The sequence below is a fragment of the Oryctolagus cuniculus genome, chromosome 2 (assembly GCF_051225735.1).
Source record: "Oryctolagus cuniculus isolate XC-2025 breed Fujian yellow rabbit chromosome 2, ASM5122573v1, whole genome shotgun sequence".
Classification (NCBI taxonomy): domain Eukaryota; kingdom Metazoa; phylum Chordata; class Mammalia; order Lagomorpha; family Leporidae; genus Oryctolagus; species Oryctolagus cuniculus.
In genome coordinates, this window is record NC_142868.1 from 66,674,473 (window position 1) to 66,693,402 (window position 18,930).

Consider the following 18,930-nt stretch of genomic DNA (forward strand, 5'->3'; position numbering starts at 1 on the left):
GGGGCAGGTGTGGTTGAATGAGCCCCCGCCCCCCACCCGTAACAGAATGATGCTTCCGGTAAATGGGCGCCAGCTGTCTGCTGTCTTCCTGGGAGTTGTTTTAGTTTACTTAGCCTGCAGAAAGTTACAGTGAGACGGGCTGGCGGAATGACTGCTGGCTGACGGCAGCCGCTCCTCTTCACAGGCGTGGCAGAACGTGAGCCCGACCTTGAAGGGGAGGAGAAAGGCCGCGCGGGGCGTTCCGGGTGCAGGAGGGCTTCTGGACCGGCCCAGGAGCAGCGAGTGGGCACTGTCGCTGATTCGGTGGAAACGGGAGAGAAGTACAAGCTGCTTTAGGACCTGGTCCTGGAGGGGTTTAGTCTTCGCGGGGTGTACTCCAAGGACTTGAGTGATGCCATGGAGTAGGAGTGGGTATCCCTGTGAGAGGTTAGGGCAGGCTGTAAGGATGATTAGTTGGGCATTTGTGCTGTTTAGTTGAAAGCTCCTGTGCAGAGTATAGGGAAGAGTAACCGGATAAGAACAATACATCCCTGTGTGCTTTCTTAACCCTTACGAGACGTTTTTGAGGAGTTTAGATATGTTACATCTATGTAGGCATAAAGGCTAAGAAAGAAAAAATTCTGTCATTCTAATTTTTTTTAAAGATTTTATTTATTTGAGAAGTAGAGTTACAGAGAGGCGGAGACAGAGAGGTCGTCTTTCCACTGGTTCACTCCCCAGATGGCCGCAATGGCCAGAGCTGCACCGATTCGAAGCCAGGAGCTTCCTCCGGGTCTCTCACGCAGATGCAGGGGCCCAAGGACTTGGGCCATCTTGTACTGCTTTCCCAGGCCTTAGCAGAGAGCTGGATTGGAAGAGGAACAGCTGGGACTAGAACCAGTGCCCAAATGGGATACCAGCACTGCAGATGGAGGATTAACCCACTGCACCACAGCACCAGCCCCTCTAATTTATCCAGAAGTAAACATACAATTAAAATTACTGTAAGTTCATTATGGAATTAATTTTTAACAGTATTTATATGAAAGGCAGAGTAACAGAGTGAGATCATAATCCACGGGTTCACCCCCCAAATAGCTATAACAGGCAGGCCCGTGCCAGGCAGGTGACAGGAAGTCCATCTGAGTATCCCATGTGGGTAGTAGGAGCTCAAGAACTTGAGTCATTATCTGCTTCTACCCAGGTGTATTGGCAGGCAGCTGGATAGTGGAGTACCTGGGTCTTGATCCTGCACGTCAGTATGGGATATGGGTGACATCCACTGTGCCACAACACTTGCTCCAAAGAAAATTTAATATTTTAAAAGATCGTATTTAAAATTCAGAGTTAGAGGGGGAGGGGGAGTAGGAGGGAAAGAGGGGAAGAGATACCTTTCATTTCGCTGGTAACTCCAAGTGGCTGCAGCAGTCGGGCTGGACCAGGCTGAAGCTGGGAGCCTGGAACTCCATCTGGGTATCTCATATGAGTGGCAGGGGCCCAAGCACCTGGGGCATCTTCCTCTGCTTTCCCTGGCACATTAGCAGGGAGCTGGATCAGAAGTGGAGCAGCCACAACTCGAATCAGCCCTCATATGGGATGCCAGTGTTACAGGTAGCACCCCAACGCCATCCTGGAAAATTTCAATGACATATTCCTTATGAATATGATGGCAGTTGAAGCAACACTATAAGTCATACTTAAATCAATAAAACTTTCAAATATCAGAATGTTAATAAATAATAGAACTGTAATAATACCAGAACACACAAAATACTGTTGAATCTGATCTTAAATAGAGGGAGAAGTTGGAGTTGGGGGATAGAGAAGAACTTAGGAGTAAACAAACGAGAACAAGGAACTGGAAGAACTGGGCTGGGGGAACCGTGGCCAGGTGGGTTTCAGTCTTCCTGGAAGCCAGTGATAGAAAGCACACACCCCTAGTCCAGCTGCTTCTGAGAACCAGACCGTAGAAGGTCCCAGCTGGGCAAGTCTGGGCATTAACCTCGGGCAACCAGGGCTCCACTTCATCACCTGTGCCCCTTTCTGCACTAGTACTCTAAGAACACTGAGCAGCTGTTTTTCTTAGACCACCTTTAGTTGTAAAATCTGTAACCAACATGGTTAAATAATGTTAAGAAATAATAGAGCTCTTTAAGCCTACTTTTAAAAAATATATTTCCCTTTGGATGTTGCAAACTTAACAAAAATAGTTATGGTCCCTGGTGAATAGGAACTAGGATGTATAATCATACAAAGGAAAGACAGCACTCTTTCTCCACCAGGAATTAAAAGCATTGCTAACATGGTGAGAGGCTCCCGGAGGGTGGGGATGAGGAATATGATAGTGCCAAATCAGAATGCCAGATGCCTTCCTGTTCTCCATTTCCTTTGCTTCTGTCATTCAAACCTCCTATGTGAATAGCTCAAGTCCCAGTTGTCTTCTGATCCTCACCCCAGCTGTTAAAATTTTTGCTGCACAAAGGACACAGAGGGTACGATGTATACTGAACTCATTTTCTTTATATCTGTGTTGATGCTTATGGTTTCCCCAGTCCAGTGAGTCAAACTGGTTTTCCATTGTGACTTCAGGACTTCAACATTTGACACATTTGCGTGGTCATACAAAGATTTCTACAAAATCAACAATTTTTCCTGGTAATGGGCTGGTGTTGTGACATAGTGGGTTAAAGCCAGTGCCTGTGATGCTGCCATCCTATATGAGTGCCTGTTTGAGTCCCAGCTGGCCCACTTCAATCCAGCTCCCTGCCTATGTGCCTGGGGAAAGCAGTGGAAGGCGGCTCAAATGTTAGGAGCCTCTGTTACCAACATGGGAGACCTGGGTGAAGCTCCTGGCTTCTGTTAGGCCTGGCCCCAGCCATTGTGGCCATTTGGGGAGTGGAGCAGTGAATGGAAGGTCTCTGCCTCTCCCCCTCTCTCTGTAACTCTAGCTTTCAAATAAATAAATACATCTTAATTTTTTTTTTTCTTAGTAAGATTTCAGTGTCTTGGTGTGAACATCTACTTGGTTGCTCATAGTTGTTGGTTAGATCCTATTATGATTGAGGTATGATCACATCCAGTCCTTATTTTCTTCACTGAGTAATCAGATTTGTATGAAAACTAGTAAATTTCAAAGAAAGTCAACTTCTCAATTAGCTTTATCTAAATACAGTGGTATTTTATCCATATGTGAATTGGAGTAACTGAACATTCAGATTCTATTTTATGAAAAGGAACCATTGACAAGTTAAAGCAGTTTCTTGATAACAAATTGCCCATCTCCTCAATCCAGTGAAATGATACTCCTTTCTGAGGCATACCTGTTGTGAACTTTATATCAGTGCCTTTAGAATTTGTTTCTTGGCTTATAATTTTCATATGGATTAGGTATAACTAAGAATAATCTTGGGTCTGTTATGGTAGATGTCAGATTTGAAATCTGAATCTTAAGCCTTTTATTCTAAGGTCTGATACTGCTCTCCTTTCTGAACCTTTCAAGGGGATTCTATTTTTCCTTTTAGGAACCATATCATTTGCCAGTGAACTTCTGTTGCTGCAAAATTTTCTGCTAAAATTCAAGGTAATGTTTATCAACTTGCTAAACAGAAAGGCATTGCCAAAGGTAAATAGAAATTCACTCTTAAATGCTTTATTATGTATTTCCCTTTAAAACACCTGATGTTTTTCACACAAGTAAATTATGATAGATGATGTTAATGAAGAGAAACTCTCAAATACTATTTCTTTATAAAGATCATTCCCAAACTTAATGGTTTAAAAAAAGCTACATTTTTGTTACAGTTCTGTGGATTGGCTAGGCAATTCTGTGGGTCTCTCCTGGAGTTGACTCATGCATCCTGTTCAAATGATGGATCATCCACACTGATTTAACTGACATATTTGATAGTTGTGGCTATTGGCTGGGATTCTTGGTTCTACTCCATATTGCTTTTCATCTTCTATGAGATTAGAATTATAGCATGACAGTTTCAGGGTAAGACTCCCGGATAGTCAAAGCTGATGCAGTCACTTACTAAACCTCTGCTTGCTTCATATCTGTCAGTGTGACGTTGGACAAAGCAAGTCAGTGTGAGAGCAAGCTTAGATGGCATCTCTTATTGAGGAAAACCAGCAGTGTTTTGTGGCTGTTTTTAAATTTACAGTGGAAGTTTTCTTCCTGTTCTAAAATACATTGTCCTTTTTCCTTTGTAGATAAGTCGGGAAAAATGTTGCCTGGTTCCCTTACATTGGCCTGGCTAGCATATAAGTATCATATGGAAGCAAAATTCAGCCATTACTATAGACACCCCAAACTAGCCATATTGTAATTCTTTCATTACACCTGTTTTCCCAAATAAAAGTTATTTTGGGAGAGAAGAAGAGAAATGGACAAAAATAGTGGAAAAGAAAAATAAAAAATGCATGTTGGTATCTATTCATGAACTCTGCATTAAGAAATAATACAAGAGCAGTAGCAAAGGTAGCAGCACAAGCTGAGCCAGGTAGTTAGCACTTGATGGAATACAATAGTTACAATAAAAACTATAATGGTACAAAAAGCACTTACGTATACATGAGGCTTTGTAATTTGTGACATTTTTATCACATTCTCATAGGAAATTTATAAAGTATTGAAGATGACGTTGATTCTCATTTTGCACTTGGTTAAACTAAGATTCAGGAAGTTTTATTATGTTGTCCAAGGTCACGGTACTGTTTGATGGAAAAGCCAGAATTTAAAGATTTCTGATAAACAACTTTTCTGCTTGTAAAACTCCATCCAAGAAGCACCTGGCTCCTGGCTTCAGATCAGCGCAGTGCGCCGGCCGCAGCGCGCCAGCCGTGGCGGCCGTTGGAGGATGAACCAATGGCAAAAGGAAGACCTTTCTCTCTGTCTCTCTGTCTCACTGTCCACTCTGCCTGTCAAAAAATAAAAAAAACAAAACAAAAAACCCTCCATCCAAAGAATAAAATATAAAGCCCACAAGAAAATAAGTGCCAGGAAATGAGTTTTGAAATCTAATCAAACAAAAATTCTAAATAAAGAAACTAATAGTCTTTTTGCTTTTAGCAGTAATCGATAGAAAGATCACATGGTGTAGGAATTGTTCTTGCCTTCTGAACCAATGAATAGAAAGTGGGAAGAAAAACTGAAGCAGATTGAGGAGCGAGCATCTCATTACAAGAGGAAACCACTGTGCTCAGTGTATAGACCAAGCCTGTCCAGGCCAGAGCAACCACCCTCCATTTGGAAGCTATTTCGTCGTCAAACTGAAGCTTTTAATTTCGTTAAAAGCTGTAAACAGGTAATTGCCTCATTTTAAATTTTTTATAGATCTTTAAGATTTCTTAAACTTGAGTTTGCAGGCATTTGGGGAGTGAACCAGTGGATGGAAGATCTCAGTCTATAACTTTGCCTTTCAAATAAATCAATTTTTGAACTTCTGTTTCAGAACCTGGTATTTTAAAAAATCTGAAAATTGAATAAAATTCTTTATGAACATTAAGTAGCTACAGTTGAATTTAGATGTTTTTTTTACTTTTTAGAATATTTTTTATTTTATATAGGATGTTCATGTATTTGCTTTGGAATACAAAATGGGAGATGGACAACGTATTTATCTTGTAACAACCTATGCTCAGCTTTGGTTTTACTATAAATCCCGGTAAGTTGTTTGTAACAGAACAACACATTAAAGTTATATTTACCAAATCTAGAAATTTTTGTGAAATTGAGTCTGGATTAGCTTTCACAGTTCTTGACTACATGGTTAGTTATTTCTTTCCAGATTAATTCTCTGCATTTCTCCTCATGGCATCACGCAGTTGTCTCACCAAGTGTTGAAGAAAATCGTACAAACACCTGTTCATGTATAAAGGAAATCCTTTTTCAGATACATATTAAATTGTACTATTAATCATAAATGAATACTCACATTATGTAATACCTGCTTTATCTGAGTGGCCTATTCAACTATGCTTCAGACTTGTGTATGGAAAAGAGTCAATATGGATGCCTTGTATTGACTTAAAAGTACTTTTATTACAAAGTTGCTTGAGTAGTTTTGTGTTTGTAAACATGCAACACCATGTAGATTTACTTATGTCTACATACATGCAGTGCCAGGTGGAGTTGAATTAAAATCATTAAGATAACATGAAAGATATTTTGCTGAAACTAAATCTCTTCGTGCAACATAAAGATGATGCTGACTGCTTCAGAGTATGTGTTGAGATCCAATCCTACCCATGCCATGTGATGATACAATTCTTTCACTTTTCTTCAAATTACTGCAAACCTTTTATTTGTAAAGGAGGCCAGCTGAACTTGACTTAGCCCACATATCATTTATTTACTAGGCTAGTGTCTATTCTTAATAAGCCATGTGAAAGTCATCCTCTGTACACCAATAAGAATAGAACTAGAAATATGAGCACTGGAAGTTTATTGAAATCAGCTAATTTAGAATTTTTTACCACTTTAAAAATATTATCTTCCTAACATAAAATTTTACAGTTCTTATGGAGAATTCATGGAATCCCAAGAGTGTGTCTGTCTGGGATCCCGGTTTGAGAAAGAACATTGTTTTCTCAATTTATTTCATAGTGACACCAAAACAAAATACAGAAATATTATACATGATCAAAATCATCTGTGTAATGAATAACACTATAGGATTGACTGTTTTCCAGTTAAGTAATGTTAACTGAGTATGACTGTTAAATCTTATTTAATAGAAATTGTTGACGCTATGAGCCGGAAACCTGTTGTGAACAGGTTCATGTTATCTTGTCATTATTTCCTAGTTACCTGTACTTAAGCATAGTTAACACAGTACTTGATGAGATCAACTTCCATCATTTAAAAGGTACAAATATAAATAATACTTTTGAATTATTCAATTTAGAAAAAATCTCTTGCACTGCTATGAAGTTATTCCTGAAAATGCTGTGTGCAAGCTTTATTTTGATTTGGAATTTAACAAACCTGCCAATCCAGGAGCTGACGGGAAAAAGATGGTTGCATTACTCATTGAGGTAAATGGGAGACTCAAATTTTTTTTCTTTGTAGCTGTCCATTCATCTCTTCATTCAGTTACTTAGTCCTATCTACGTAACGTTTCTCCTCCTTTTCTTGTGACTTTTCCTTGTGGATTTGATTTTTAAATATTACTTCTTGGTAAACTGTGAAAAGTCCAACTTATGTCCACATATTTTGTACTATTACTATACCTGGATTTAAAAAAAAGCCTTGAGGGGCTGGCGCTGTGGTGTAGTAGTTTAAGCATCTGCCTGTGGCACCAGCATCTCATATGGTTGCCGGTTCAAGTCCCGGCTGCTCTGCTTCTGATCCAGCTCCCTGCTGATAGCCTGGGAAAGCAGTAAAAGATGGCCCAAGTGTGTGGGCCCTGCACTGTGTGAGAGACACGGAAGAAGCTCCTGGCTTCAGATCAGCCCAGCTCCAGCTGTTTCGGCCATTCGGGGAGTGAACCAGTAGATGAAAGACCTCTCTCTGTCCCTCTCTGTTTAACTCTGCCTCTCAAGTAAATTTTTCTTTTAGCCTTATAAAGATAGAAATTTTGGGATTATCTGCGGTTTGCAGTTACATGTTAATTCTCTAATCTCCATCACAAATAGCCAATGCTGGTAAAGACCAGGTAAAGTAATTGTACTATAAAAATTGATACTGAAATGAACTTAAAGGAATCTTGGACTAAAAGTAGTATCAATGTTTGAACTGGCAGGAATTCTGGAAAGCATTTTTTTCTTGTACCTTCATGAAAGAGGAAAGACCTAGAAGAGACTCCTACCCAGTGCTCTGCAGCTAGTTGTTTACAAAACCTTGTCTAGAAATACCATTGTCACTGTTAGCAACTTTCAGAAAAAGAATGTAGTTCTAGTATTTTTAGTTGAGCTGCGTCAAACAGGAAGTTACTAAAAAGGATAATGTGGGTTTGAACAGCTAAGTTCTATTAGGATTATTTTTTAAAAATTTAAAGATTATATTCAATGAAGTTGTATTAAAAATGTGTAGATGGGGCAGGCACTGTGGCGTAGCAGGTAAAGCTGCCATGTGCAGTGTTGGCATCCCATGTGGGTGCTGGTTCGGGTCCCGGCTGCTCTACTTCCCATCCAGCTCTCTGCTGTGGCCTGGGAAAGCAGTAGAAGATGACCCAAATCCTTGGGCCCCTGCACCAGCATTGGAGACTGGAGGAAGCTCCTGGCTCCTGGCTTTGTATTGGTGCAGCTCCAGCTGTTGCAGTCATCTGAGGAGTGAACCAGTGGATGGAAGACCTCTCCCTCTCTCTCTGCCTCTCTGCCTCTCTGTTTAACTCTGACTTTCAAATAAAATAAATCTTTAAATAAAAAGGATTGACTATTGGCCTCTAAGTAGGTACTAACATTGTTTTAAATTGTTAACTGAATAATAATTTTGTAGGTGAGCCATTTTATAACTTTTTGAGATGTATACAGATTTAAGTGTATCTGATTTTGTTAGACCTCTGCATGTTTGACTACATTTATTTGAAAAATGTAAGCAAATACCTTTAAATATGTTAGATTTTCGTATCTTTGAAGTAGGCAAAATAGACATAAAACCTCCACCCCCAAAAAGCCATTTTCCTTGAAATAGTAAATTGTGTTAAATGTTATATTTTCAGTAATCTGTAAATATTGACTTGTTAATGTTGTCTGAGGTGCGTTTACCGTGCAAAATAGGGTCTATTGTGTATGTTCTATGTGTCCTATGGGGAATTATAATTCAGAGACTTTTCATTGGCACTTAACTATGGTTATGCCAGTAATAAATAAGTACTATATGGTCTGAGAAACTAGGAATTCCCATAATAATATCAACACTAACAAACACCATTTTTACATAGATTAAACACATGTGGCAAACATCATGCAAGTTCTTCAACTTTTTTTCCTGAATTCTTTATGATGCCTTAGTCTTGGACAACTAATCTATCAGCAAAAGCTGGGGAAAAAGGAATTAAGTTAAAAATTTATTTAATATAAATTTAGCATTTTTATTTAACTTGTTTAGCATGTTGGTAGAACAGTTCTTATTAGGAATATTTTAATATAGTGCCTTTGTATATGAGTATATTTGAAATTATTTTTATTTTTTATGTAACAAGTTTATAATCCAGTAAGTACTATATCTTTTACATGTCTGTATGAATATGCATAAATTAGGTTAACTCTTAACAGGTGGTTTATAAATAACTGGTTAATAGTAACTAGTCATAATACGTAATATCCTTTGATTCAGTGACTTAACGGACAAGTTTCCATAAGTCAGCTAATTAGAATGAATTCCAGTGCTAACGCTTTTTTAAAAAATTCATTTATTTTGAAAGGCAGAGTGAGAGGGGCAAGGAGAGAGAGAGAGTGGAGAGGGGAGGTCTTCATCCACTCCCCAAATGGCCGCACTGGCTGGAGCTAAGCTGATCTGAAGCCAGGAGCCTGGAGCTTCTGGGTCTCCCAAGCGGGTGCAGGAACCCAAGGGGCCACCTTCTGCTTTCCCAGGCCATAGCAGAGAGCTGGATTGGAAGTGGTGCAGCCGGGACTCGAACCAGTGCCACTATACCAGTTACCACTATGCCACAGCGTTGGTCCCATCTAATGCATTTTATAAAGCCTTTCAACAGATAACATTCTTTTTTTTTTTTTTTTTTTTTTTTTTGACAGGCAGAGTGGACAGTGAGAGAGAGAAAGGTCTTCCTTTTGCCGTTGGTTCACCCTCCAATGGCCGCTGCGGCCGGCGTGCTGCAGCCGGCGCACTGTGCTGATCTGATGGCAGGAGCCAGGTACTTCTCCTGGTCTCCCATGGGGTGCAGGGCCCAAGCACTTGGGCCATCCTCCACTGCACTCCCTGGCCACAGCAGAGAGCTGGCCTGGAAGAGGGGCAACCGGGACAGAATCCGGCGCCCCGACCGGGTCTAGAACCTGGTGTGCCGGCGCCGCAAGGCGGAGGATTAGCCTAGTGAGCCGCGGCGCTGGCCCAGATAACATTCTTAAAGAAATCACACATTTTTAACTTCTGGATTCTATAAATTATTCAAATAACAATTTTCTTTATAAAGTTTTTTTAAAAAGTTAAAGGCATAGACATGTGTACATGTTTATGGGGTACTGTGTGTGTTCCGTGATGTATATGGTGTATAATGTCCAGTCAGGGGAGTTATCTTTTCCAGCATTAGCATTTCTTTCCCATGAAAACATGGAAAAATCCCATCTTCTGCTTTTTTAAATAGAGAAGTATACAGTCAAATAATATTATCTTCAGCCCACTGTGTAATAGAACCCCAGAATTTCTTATTCCTATCTAGCTATAGCCTGGTACCCATCAATCAACCTTTGCCCATCCCTCCCTTGTCACTTCCTACTCTAGCCTCTGTAACCACAATTATATTTTTAACTTCTGTGAGATCACCTAATTTTTTGAGTCCACATATGAATGAGATCATATGGTACTTGTTTTTCTGTGCTTGGCTTATTTCACTTAACATACTGACCTCCACTTGCATCCACATTGTTGGAAATGACAAGACTTTTTTTTTTTTATAGTTGAGTAATAGTGATATATACCCCACATCTTTATCCATTCATTAGCTGATGGACACCTGGCTATTGTGAGTAGTGCTGCAATAAACACGGGCATGCAGTTAGCTCTTTGGCAGATCGATTTCATTTCTCTTAGATATATGCCCAGAAGAGGGATTCCTGGGTCACATGGTAGTTCTATTTTTAGTGCTTTGAGGAACCTCCATGCTATTTTCCACAATGATTTTATGTTTACATTTAAAGAACTTAAATGTTTATGTAGGGGTCAGCAGTGTGACACAAGAGGTTAAAGCCCTGGCCCAAAGTGCCAGCATCCCATGTGGGTGCTGGTTCGAGTCCCGGCTGCTGCACATCCAATCCAGCTCTCTGCTATGGCCTGGAAAAGCAGTAGAAGATGGCCCAAGTCCTTGCCCCTTGCATCCGCGTGGGAGACCCAGAAGCAGCTCCTGGCTCTCTGGATTCAGATCAGTTCAGCTCTGGCTGCTGTGGTCATCTCGGGAGTGAACCAGCAGATGGAAGACTTCTCTCAATCTGGCTCTACCTCTCTGTAACTCTGAAAAAAAAAAAAATGTTTGCTTAAAGTTTCACTTGGGAAAGAGAATCTAATAGAGTGTGATTACTTATATTACCTAGGGTACCTAAATTTATTCTCTGTAGTTCCAAAGCTAACAACTCAGCTTTATTCATTTAGTAAAATATTTTCAAGTTTTGCTAAGCATCAGACACAGTGCCTTGCCATGGGAATACAATAGTGAGCTCAAAGTTTGAGTTCAAGGAATTTATAATCTAATCTAGGGTAGATGTAATTTAAACAAGATACAACCTTATTTCTGTCTCATGTAACATCCAGTGTGGCTCCACTGTTAGGGACTAGTCTTTTGCTTTGCTGTTCCTAAGATGTTGCCTTATTGATACCGTCCAAGGTGGCTCACCCCAAGTTGTCTGCCTTCTAGTCAGTTGAATGGAGAAGAGCTGCACCTACTTCTCCCCTTTAAGAATGAAGCCTAAAGTGGCAAACCACCTTCTTCTGACCCCCTACTGGCAAGACTTGGACACATGCCTGTGCCCTATTATAACAGAGTGGGGGAAGTATCTTTGTTCTAGCTGGCCTCCATTTAGCTAAAAATTGTGGTTTTGTTTCTAGGGAAGAGGGAGAAATTAGATGTTGGGGGATAACCTCTGTGATACAGAGGAAACATCAAGACAATCAAGTAAATGAACAAGTAAAATTGTAACTAAGTACTAGAAAGTGAGTTGGACTACATGGGGGAATTTGATGCAGACTGGGACACTGAGGCCACCTTTTGAGAAAATGAGAATTGAAAAGTATGAAGGGGAGTGTGGTGCTAGAATAATGCCAAAGTGATGCTAATTTTTTTTTTTTAAAGATTTGTTTATTTGAAAGAGTTACACAGAGGAGAGGCAGAGAGAGGTCGTCTACCCATTGGTTCATTCCCCATTGGGCCACAATGGCCGGAGCTGTGCCAGTCAGGAGTCAGGAGCTTCTTCCAGGTCTCCCATGTGGGTGCAGGGGCCCAAGGTCTTGGGCCATCTACTGCTTTCCCAGGCCATAATAGAGAGCTGGATTGGAAGTGGAGCAGCTGAGTCTCGAACCACTGCCCCATAGGGGATGCCGGCGCTTCAGGCCAGGGCGTTAACCTGCTCTGCCACAGTGCCGGCCCCAGCTAATAATTCTAATTTAATGTGTAACTGTTGGGTATCGAAGTATTTGGTGGTGCTAAACCTTTTGGCTAATCTCAACCCTATCTGGAGGTTCTTAGTGGCTTCATTTTGCAAATGAGAAGACTGAAGCCTAGGGAGAAGTGCCTTGTCTTAAGGTTGCATAGCCAATACTTCTAGGCACTTACATGTGCCAGGCACTGTGCTAACTCTTTAATCTCGTTTTCTTATTTTACTCCTTTCATGATTCCAAAGTTAGCTGCTATTTTTCCTGCTTAGCAGTTGAAGAATGTATTTAGGTTTGATTAAACTTAGAGGTGGTAAACATCAAAACCAGAACTCAAACTTAGATCTCTGACTTCAAATCTTTTGTTCCAAGTATGTGCTTGCTGCCTTTCCACAATGCATGACTGCTTTCCGTGTCAGTGTCTTCTAGCACCAAAGGTGGTTTCTTGGAAGTGGTTTTGTGTTCAGTATGAATGAGAAATTTTCTGAGAATTGGAACTATAAAAAAAACTTTTAAACTCAGAGGTGACATTTAAAGAGACGCTTAAAATATTTTTAATGTGATTGTAGAGGAGGTTAATGTACAAATTGTTTGGCTGCTAAGAGGCCTCTTCAATCCTGAGAGCCCGATTTTTTTAAAAATATAAACATAATTTAAAAATTACAGGTCTTCAGTTTATAAATAAATTAGTAAGGTTATATTGTACACAACCTGATAGTAAAGCTAACTATTTTTTTTGACAGGCAGAGTTAGAGAGACAGAAAGGTCTTCCTTCCTTTGGTTCACCCCCCCAAATGGCCACTACGGCCGGTGTGCTGCGCTGATCACGAGCCAGGTGCTTCCTTCTGGTCTCCCATGCAGATGCGGGACCCAAGCACTTGGGCCATCCTCCACTGCACTCCCGGGCCACAGAAGAGAGCTGGACTGGAAGAGGAGCAACCAGGACAAAACCAGTGCCCCGATCGGGACTAGAATCCAGGGTGCCGGCGCTGCAGGCGGAGGATTAGCCTAGTGAGCCATGGCGCTGGCCAGTAAAGCTAATTTGTAATGATTTTGTATTAGTTAAACTTACTGGTACCAAGATACTTGAATTTTGTTCATAGAACATTTTTAAAACAAAAAACAGAAGTATTTACGCTTTGTGTTTTTAGCATGTCTGTAGAGCACTTCAGGACTTATATAGTGTAAGGTGCTCAGCTGAAGATGTTTTCAACTTGGATTCTAGCACTGATGAAAAATTTAGCCGCCATCTGATATTTCAGCTCCATGACGTGGCATTTAAAGATAACATCCATGTTGGTAAGTGCACTGGTTTTTAAAAAATTCATGGAGTTATATTAAAAACTTAGTTTTCCTATTCCTCTTGAAATTTTTAACAATACTTGCTAGATTTTATGGTAATTAACCTAAAATGTGATGTTTCGTGTTTTCAGGATTTACTGATACAGACCTGTCATCCAGGCACATCAGCCTACTCAAGATATAGTTGGCATTAGTGGTTCTCATCACAGGTATTTAGGTGGCCATGTATGTCCTGACATGGTCTCTACTGCAGTAGGGTTCATTTTTTGTTTTCTAGGTAATTCTGAGAGGCTTTTCCATTTCAAGCCTTACCTATGATGCTTCATACCTGGATTTTTGACCTTTGTTTTAGCTATGGGGCTTGGGTCCCAGGTCATGTCAAGGAAGGCTTATTTATTATTCCAGGCAGAATTTAAGGATTCAGATGACGTCTAGATATATAATCCTGAAAGTATAACCAGAGTATTTTCCCAGGGCTGGGCATTTATAGATAACAGGTTCAGGTATAAAACCAAGTCAGTCCCACAGAGAAACAAATAGGAACAATGAAAACGCCAAAAATCAAGGTCTCAATAAAAGCCAAAATCCTGAGTATTTATCAAAGCAGTGATAGGACAAGTTTTGGGGTTCAAACCAGTGATTGACTTAAGTTCAGATAACAGATAATGTATCTCAGAGCTACAAGTGTTTTACAGTTTCACAGCCACATTGGGTAAAGGCATGAACATAGTAGCTAGAGGACTGACATAAACATCAGGAACCTGAAAACTAGTTTAGGATAATGCCAGGTCACAGTGACCTAGTATGCTGTGTACACCGGTCTCCTCATTATCTCTGTTATCTGCCCCCTTGATTGTTCTCTCTCTTTCTCACCCTTAGATCCTAGTAATTGTGGGATCTGTCCTTGTCCCTCTTCCTACTGTTCTCACTTGGATGGTGACCACAATCATTACTTAAATCATCACCTATGTCCTGACTCTCACACCTTTATCTTCAGCCCAAATTGTTCTCATATAGCCAGCTGACTACTAAATGTCCTTACACACACTTCAACTCAGCATGTCCTAGAACAATCTTGGCTCCTCCTTCTGTGTCACTTCTGTGTCCCTGTCCATCTACTTACCCAAGTAGAAATTTTGGTGTCCTCTTATGTGTACCTGCTTTTTGAGTCAGCCAGTGTGAGCTGATGAAGCTCTCAAACCTCTCAAGGGTTATTCGTTACCTTCACAAAGATGTACTGATGTCTTAGTTTGCAAAAGGAGGCCTACTGTGCCCTAGCCTGGTCTGTCCCTATCTGCCCTTCTTGCTCAGCTCCCACTGTGGCCTGCATTTTCTCTTATCCTTGGACCTTTGCACTGTTCAATTCTGTCTGAAGAGCCATACCTCCTGTTCTCCCAGTCTGTCAAGACTCAGCGTACATATCAATTCATCGGTTTTTGTCACATCCAAACCCTATGATACAGGTTACTGTTCCGTAGGGTTGTAGAAAGCACCCAGTGCTTATTGTCAGAGCATTTGCTGCTTCTTGTTTTCTTCATCTTTATTCCACTTAATGTTTCTTTAGGGACGTAACTATTGATTTTTCTTTTCCCTTTGTAATTTTTTAGAGCTACATTATATGTCATAATATATATTTTATTAAAAATATTTTAAATGTTTTGATTAACAAGTAATACTAGCACATTTTTATGGGATACAGTGCAAAATTTCAAAAGATATGATGCTATAAGCTGATCAAAGCAGGCAGCCAACATACCCACCTCCCTACCTTTCCTCCACATTTACAGCCTACTAGTTCCTCTCCTCCAGTTCTTTATATGGTACACAACATGTTACTGTGATCTGTAGTTGTCCATCTGTGCTATGAAGCACCTTGTACCCCATATCCAGACTCCTCTATCTCCCACACTTCCCAGTCTCTAGTAATCACTGCTCTAAGTTCTTATTGACTGTCGTTTTTAACTTTCATGTATCAAAGAGAACACGTGTTAACTTTCTGTGTGTCACTTCTTTCACTTAATGTAATGACTACCAATTTCAGTTATTTTGCCTCTAATGTCAGGATTTCATTCCTTCTGATGGCTGACTAATGTTCCATTGTGTATGTATACCATATTTTCCTTATCCATTATTTATCCATGGACACTTAGGTTTTCTATAGCTTGGCTATTATGAATGGTGTTGCAAAGCACATGAGAATGAAGGTATCTCTTTGATATGCTGATGTCATTTCCATTGGATACTTACCCAGAAGCAGGATAGCTGGGTCATATGATTGATCTATTTATTGTATTTCCAGATATATTGTATATTACTACATTATAATAATATTGTCCATAATACCATTAATACAGCAGCAGCAATAATAAATACAAGTAGGCATTTAATATTTGCTGAGTTAGTGCCTACTTAGCATGCCTGCATTATCAGGGTATAGAGGGCAGAGTCCTAGCCAGGATATTTCTTTGATCCCTATGTATACTTCCTCATAGGCTGCTCTTTAAATACTAACCATAAGGCTAAAAACTGAGAATCTGTTGCTAGGGAAGAAGGGCGGAGAGAAGTATGCCAGGTCCTTCACAGTCTGCTACAGTGTCTCCTGAAAGCAGATGACATTCATTCTAGACTGTGAATGAATTTCCTTCATATAGTCAAAGGTAAGACAGGCTTTATTAGAATAGCACAAGCAAAGGAATAGAGTTTGGAGTTTGCGGTTAACTTGGGGATCAGTTGACAATCTAGTGTAACTAAAGCTAAAGCCATAATCAGACCTGATAAATGGAATGTCTTCTGAGGCTCTTTCCTCTTAAATCGTGTACTTCCAGAAACAGAGAGGCGGAGAATATGAAGCAGTCAAAAATTTCCCTTCAGTTCCCCTCCCTCTTGATAATATTTCTAGTTGTTATTGTTAGCCTTTTGGGAAAGGGAACAAAGTTAAATGTGAGTGATCAGACTTTGATCTTTGCAAACATGCTCTTGTGCCAATTTACTATAGTACTGCAGATATCTGTGATTGGTTAGTTCTTTTGAGATAGTCCCTGCCACTGAGATAGACCAAAGAGGGGATGGGGTAATAAGACTGAAGCCTGGAAACAGAAGGCAGAGCTGTTGGGGGGTGGGGGACAGTATGTTGGTGTTCACGTGACTGGCTGTCATTGTGCCGTGGACACATTAGCTCCTTGCCAAGGTTCAAAGGCTTAGCCGGCCTCTTCAGTGCTACTGTCAAACATCTGCAACTGTAGACTCACTTCGCTTATTGTCTAGAGTCAAGCAGATAGAATTTTAAATTTCCAGGAAAACTAACTTCGTCAATTTATGTTTATATTGCTTTGTTGTCCTTTGATGTGTCATCGTTTCCTCTCGGTGTTTACCTTCTCTCTAATTCCAGAAATAATCATGTCTGTGTATCATTGGATCAAATGCTTTTGCTTTCATTTTGATGTTTTACAAGAAATTGTACTTATTTCTTTAAGTAGGAAAGTAATTAATCCTGTGATTTTAAGTACTAAAGCCTTCCTGGTAAATGAAGTGACAAATCCAGACTATGACACTTGCAGAGATTAAAATTAAGTAATTTTTTATAGTATTGCATTTCACCAGTATTGCTACACACAACAGCAGTGTAAAAGCCAAATTGTTACTTGGTCTTGTGATATAGGATATATATAGAGAGAGTTTAAAGAATTCCATGTTGCCTTGCCAACTTCTCATGGTAGTGCGGATCACCTTTTTTTTTTTTTTTAAGTAAGCAAGGCAGGCCATTTATTAATATCTGAATAACCATTTTTTGAAGTTTAAATCTTTAGTCTCCTTTTCCCCTGAGAAACCTTTTATTTAATGAATACAAATGTCATGCATTTCATAATTACAACTTTAGGAACATAGTGATTCTTCTCACTGTACCTGCTCTCCCACCCTCTACCCCACCGTCTACCTCTTCCCTCTCCAATTCCCACTATTATTCCCCCCCCTCAAAGAAACCTTTTAAGGAATACAGACTTCATGCATTTTATAAGTACAATTTTAGAAATATAGTGATTCTTCTCACCATACCTGCTCTCTCACCCACTCTCCCACCCCTCCTCCTGCTCCCTCTCCCATTCCCAGTCCCATCCTCCACTAAGATCGATTTTCAGTTAACTTTATACACAGAAGACCAACTCTATACAAGAGTTCAATAATTTGGCCGGTGCTGCAGCTCAATAGGCTAATCCTCTGCCTGTGGCGCCGGCACACCAGGTTCTAGTCCCGGTCAGGGCGCCGGATTCTGTCCCGGTTGCCCCTCTTCCAGTCCAGCTCTCTGCTGTGGCCCAGGAAGGCAGTGGAGGATGGCCCAAGTGCTTGGGCCCTGCACCCTCATGGGAGACCAGGAGAAGCACCTGGCTCCTGGCTTCGGATCAGCATGGTGTGCCGGCCGCAGCGCGCCGGCCGCGGTGGCCATTGGAGGGTGAACCAACAGCAAAGGAAGACTTTTCTCTCTGTCTGTCTCACTGTCCACTCTGCCTGTCAAAAAAAAAAAAAATTAAAAAAGTTCAACGATTTGCATGGAAAAAAAAAAACAAAACTGCTCCTCAACAACTGAGAAAAGGGCTGTTCAAAATCATTGCATCTTGAAATGTTTTTAAAAAGTGAAATTAAACTTCAAAGAAGCATCTAAAAATGATACATCTTTTGCAAGCACTTAGACATAATTATAATACAACTCTTTGAGGATAGAGATCCTGCATGGGAAGTTAGTACACAGTGACTCCTGTTATTAACGTAACAATTAACACTCTTAAGTATGATGTCAGTGACCACCCAAGGCTCTTGACATGAGCTGCCTAGGCTGTGGAAGCCTTTTGAATCCACAGTCTCTGTCAATCTGTAGCCAAGGCCGTAAACAAAGTTGAAGTACTCTCCTCGCTTCAGAGAAAAATTCCTCCTTATGTCCACTTCTTTCCACTAGGGTCTCACCTGCCAAAGTCCTTCATATAGGACATTTTTTTTTGCCACAGTGTCTTGGCTTTCCATGCCTGAAATGCTCTTATGGGCTTTTCAGCCAGACCAGAATGCCTTAAGGGCTGATTCTGAGGTCAGAATGCTATTTAAAGGGGTTGTCACTCTGAGTCTTCTGTGTGGGCTGAATCCCATGTTGGAGCATTCCCTTCTTTTTAATTCTATCTGTAGTTACCAGACCATTAATCCTATCCATACAATCACTTTAACACTTAAGATAGTATTTTTACCACCCAGCTTAAGGGGATTTGGGGTCCCCTGGCAAATTTTTAAACTATATCCTTAAAAATAAGTCTATAGGAATGTATGCAGAACTATACAGCTTTACAATTACAAACATCATTCACTTCATAATTACAGCTTTAGGAACATGGTGATTCTTCCCACTA

General features: G+C 40.4%; 1 protein-coding gene and 1 long non-coding RNA gene across 40 annotated transcripts in view; one reads left to right on the top strand and one right to left on the bottom strand.

Annotated features, from left to right (window-relative positions):
• The window catches only part of PRIMPOL (primase and DNA directed polymerase), a 44,303-nt gene that overhangs the window by 730 nt on the left and 24,643 nt on the right, over positions 1 to 18,930 (top strand). For 18 of the 39 annotated variants that reach the window (XR_016228942.1, XR_016228941.1, XR_016228943.1 and 15 more), the window contains exons 2-6: positions 3,501 to 3,559; positions 5,054 to 5,285; positions 5,548 to 5,645; positions 6,888 to 7,017; positions 13,393 to 13,540. Coding sequence is in view for 32 of the 39 variants with exons in the window: in XM_089325531.1 (XP_089181657.1) it covers positions 5,106 to 5,285; positions 5,548 to 5,645; positions 6,888 to 7,017; positions 13,393 to 13,540 (556 nt within the window). In the remaining 7 variants the exon portion in view is untranslated. Of the gene's footprint in view, positions 1 to 35; positions 59 to 184; positions 408 to 3,500; positions 3,602 to 5,035; positions 5,286 to 5,547; positions 5,646 to 6,887; positions 7,018 to 13,392; positions 13,541 to 18,930 lie in introns of those variants that run through there. The other 21 variants (XR_016228944.1, XM_089325532.1, XM_089325546.1 and 18 more) reach the window with 20 other exon arrangements.
• On the bottom strand, positions 633 to 3,492 carry LOC149127782 (uncharacterized). The gene is made up of 2 exons (XR_016228973.1): positions 1,371 to 3,492; positions 633 to 844 (listed from the first exon to the last, which is right to left on the bottom strand). It is a non-coding gene; the product is annotated as an uncharacterized LOC149127782 (long non-coding RNA).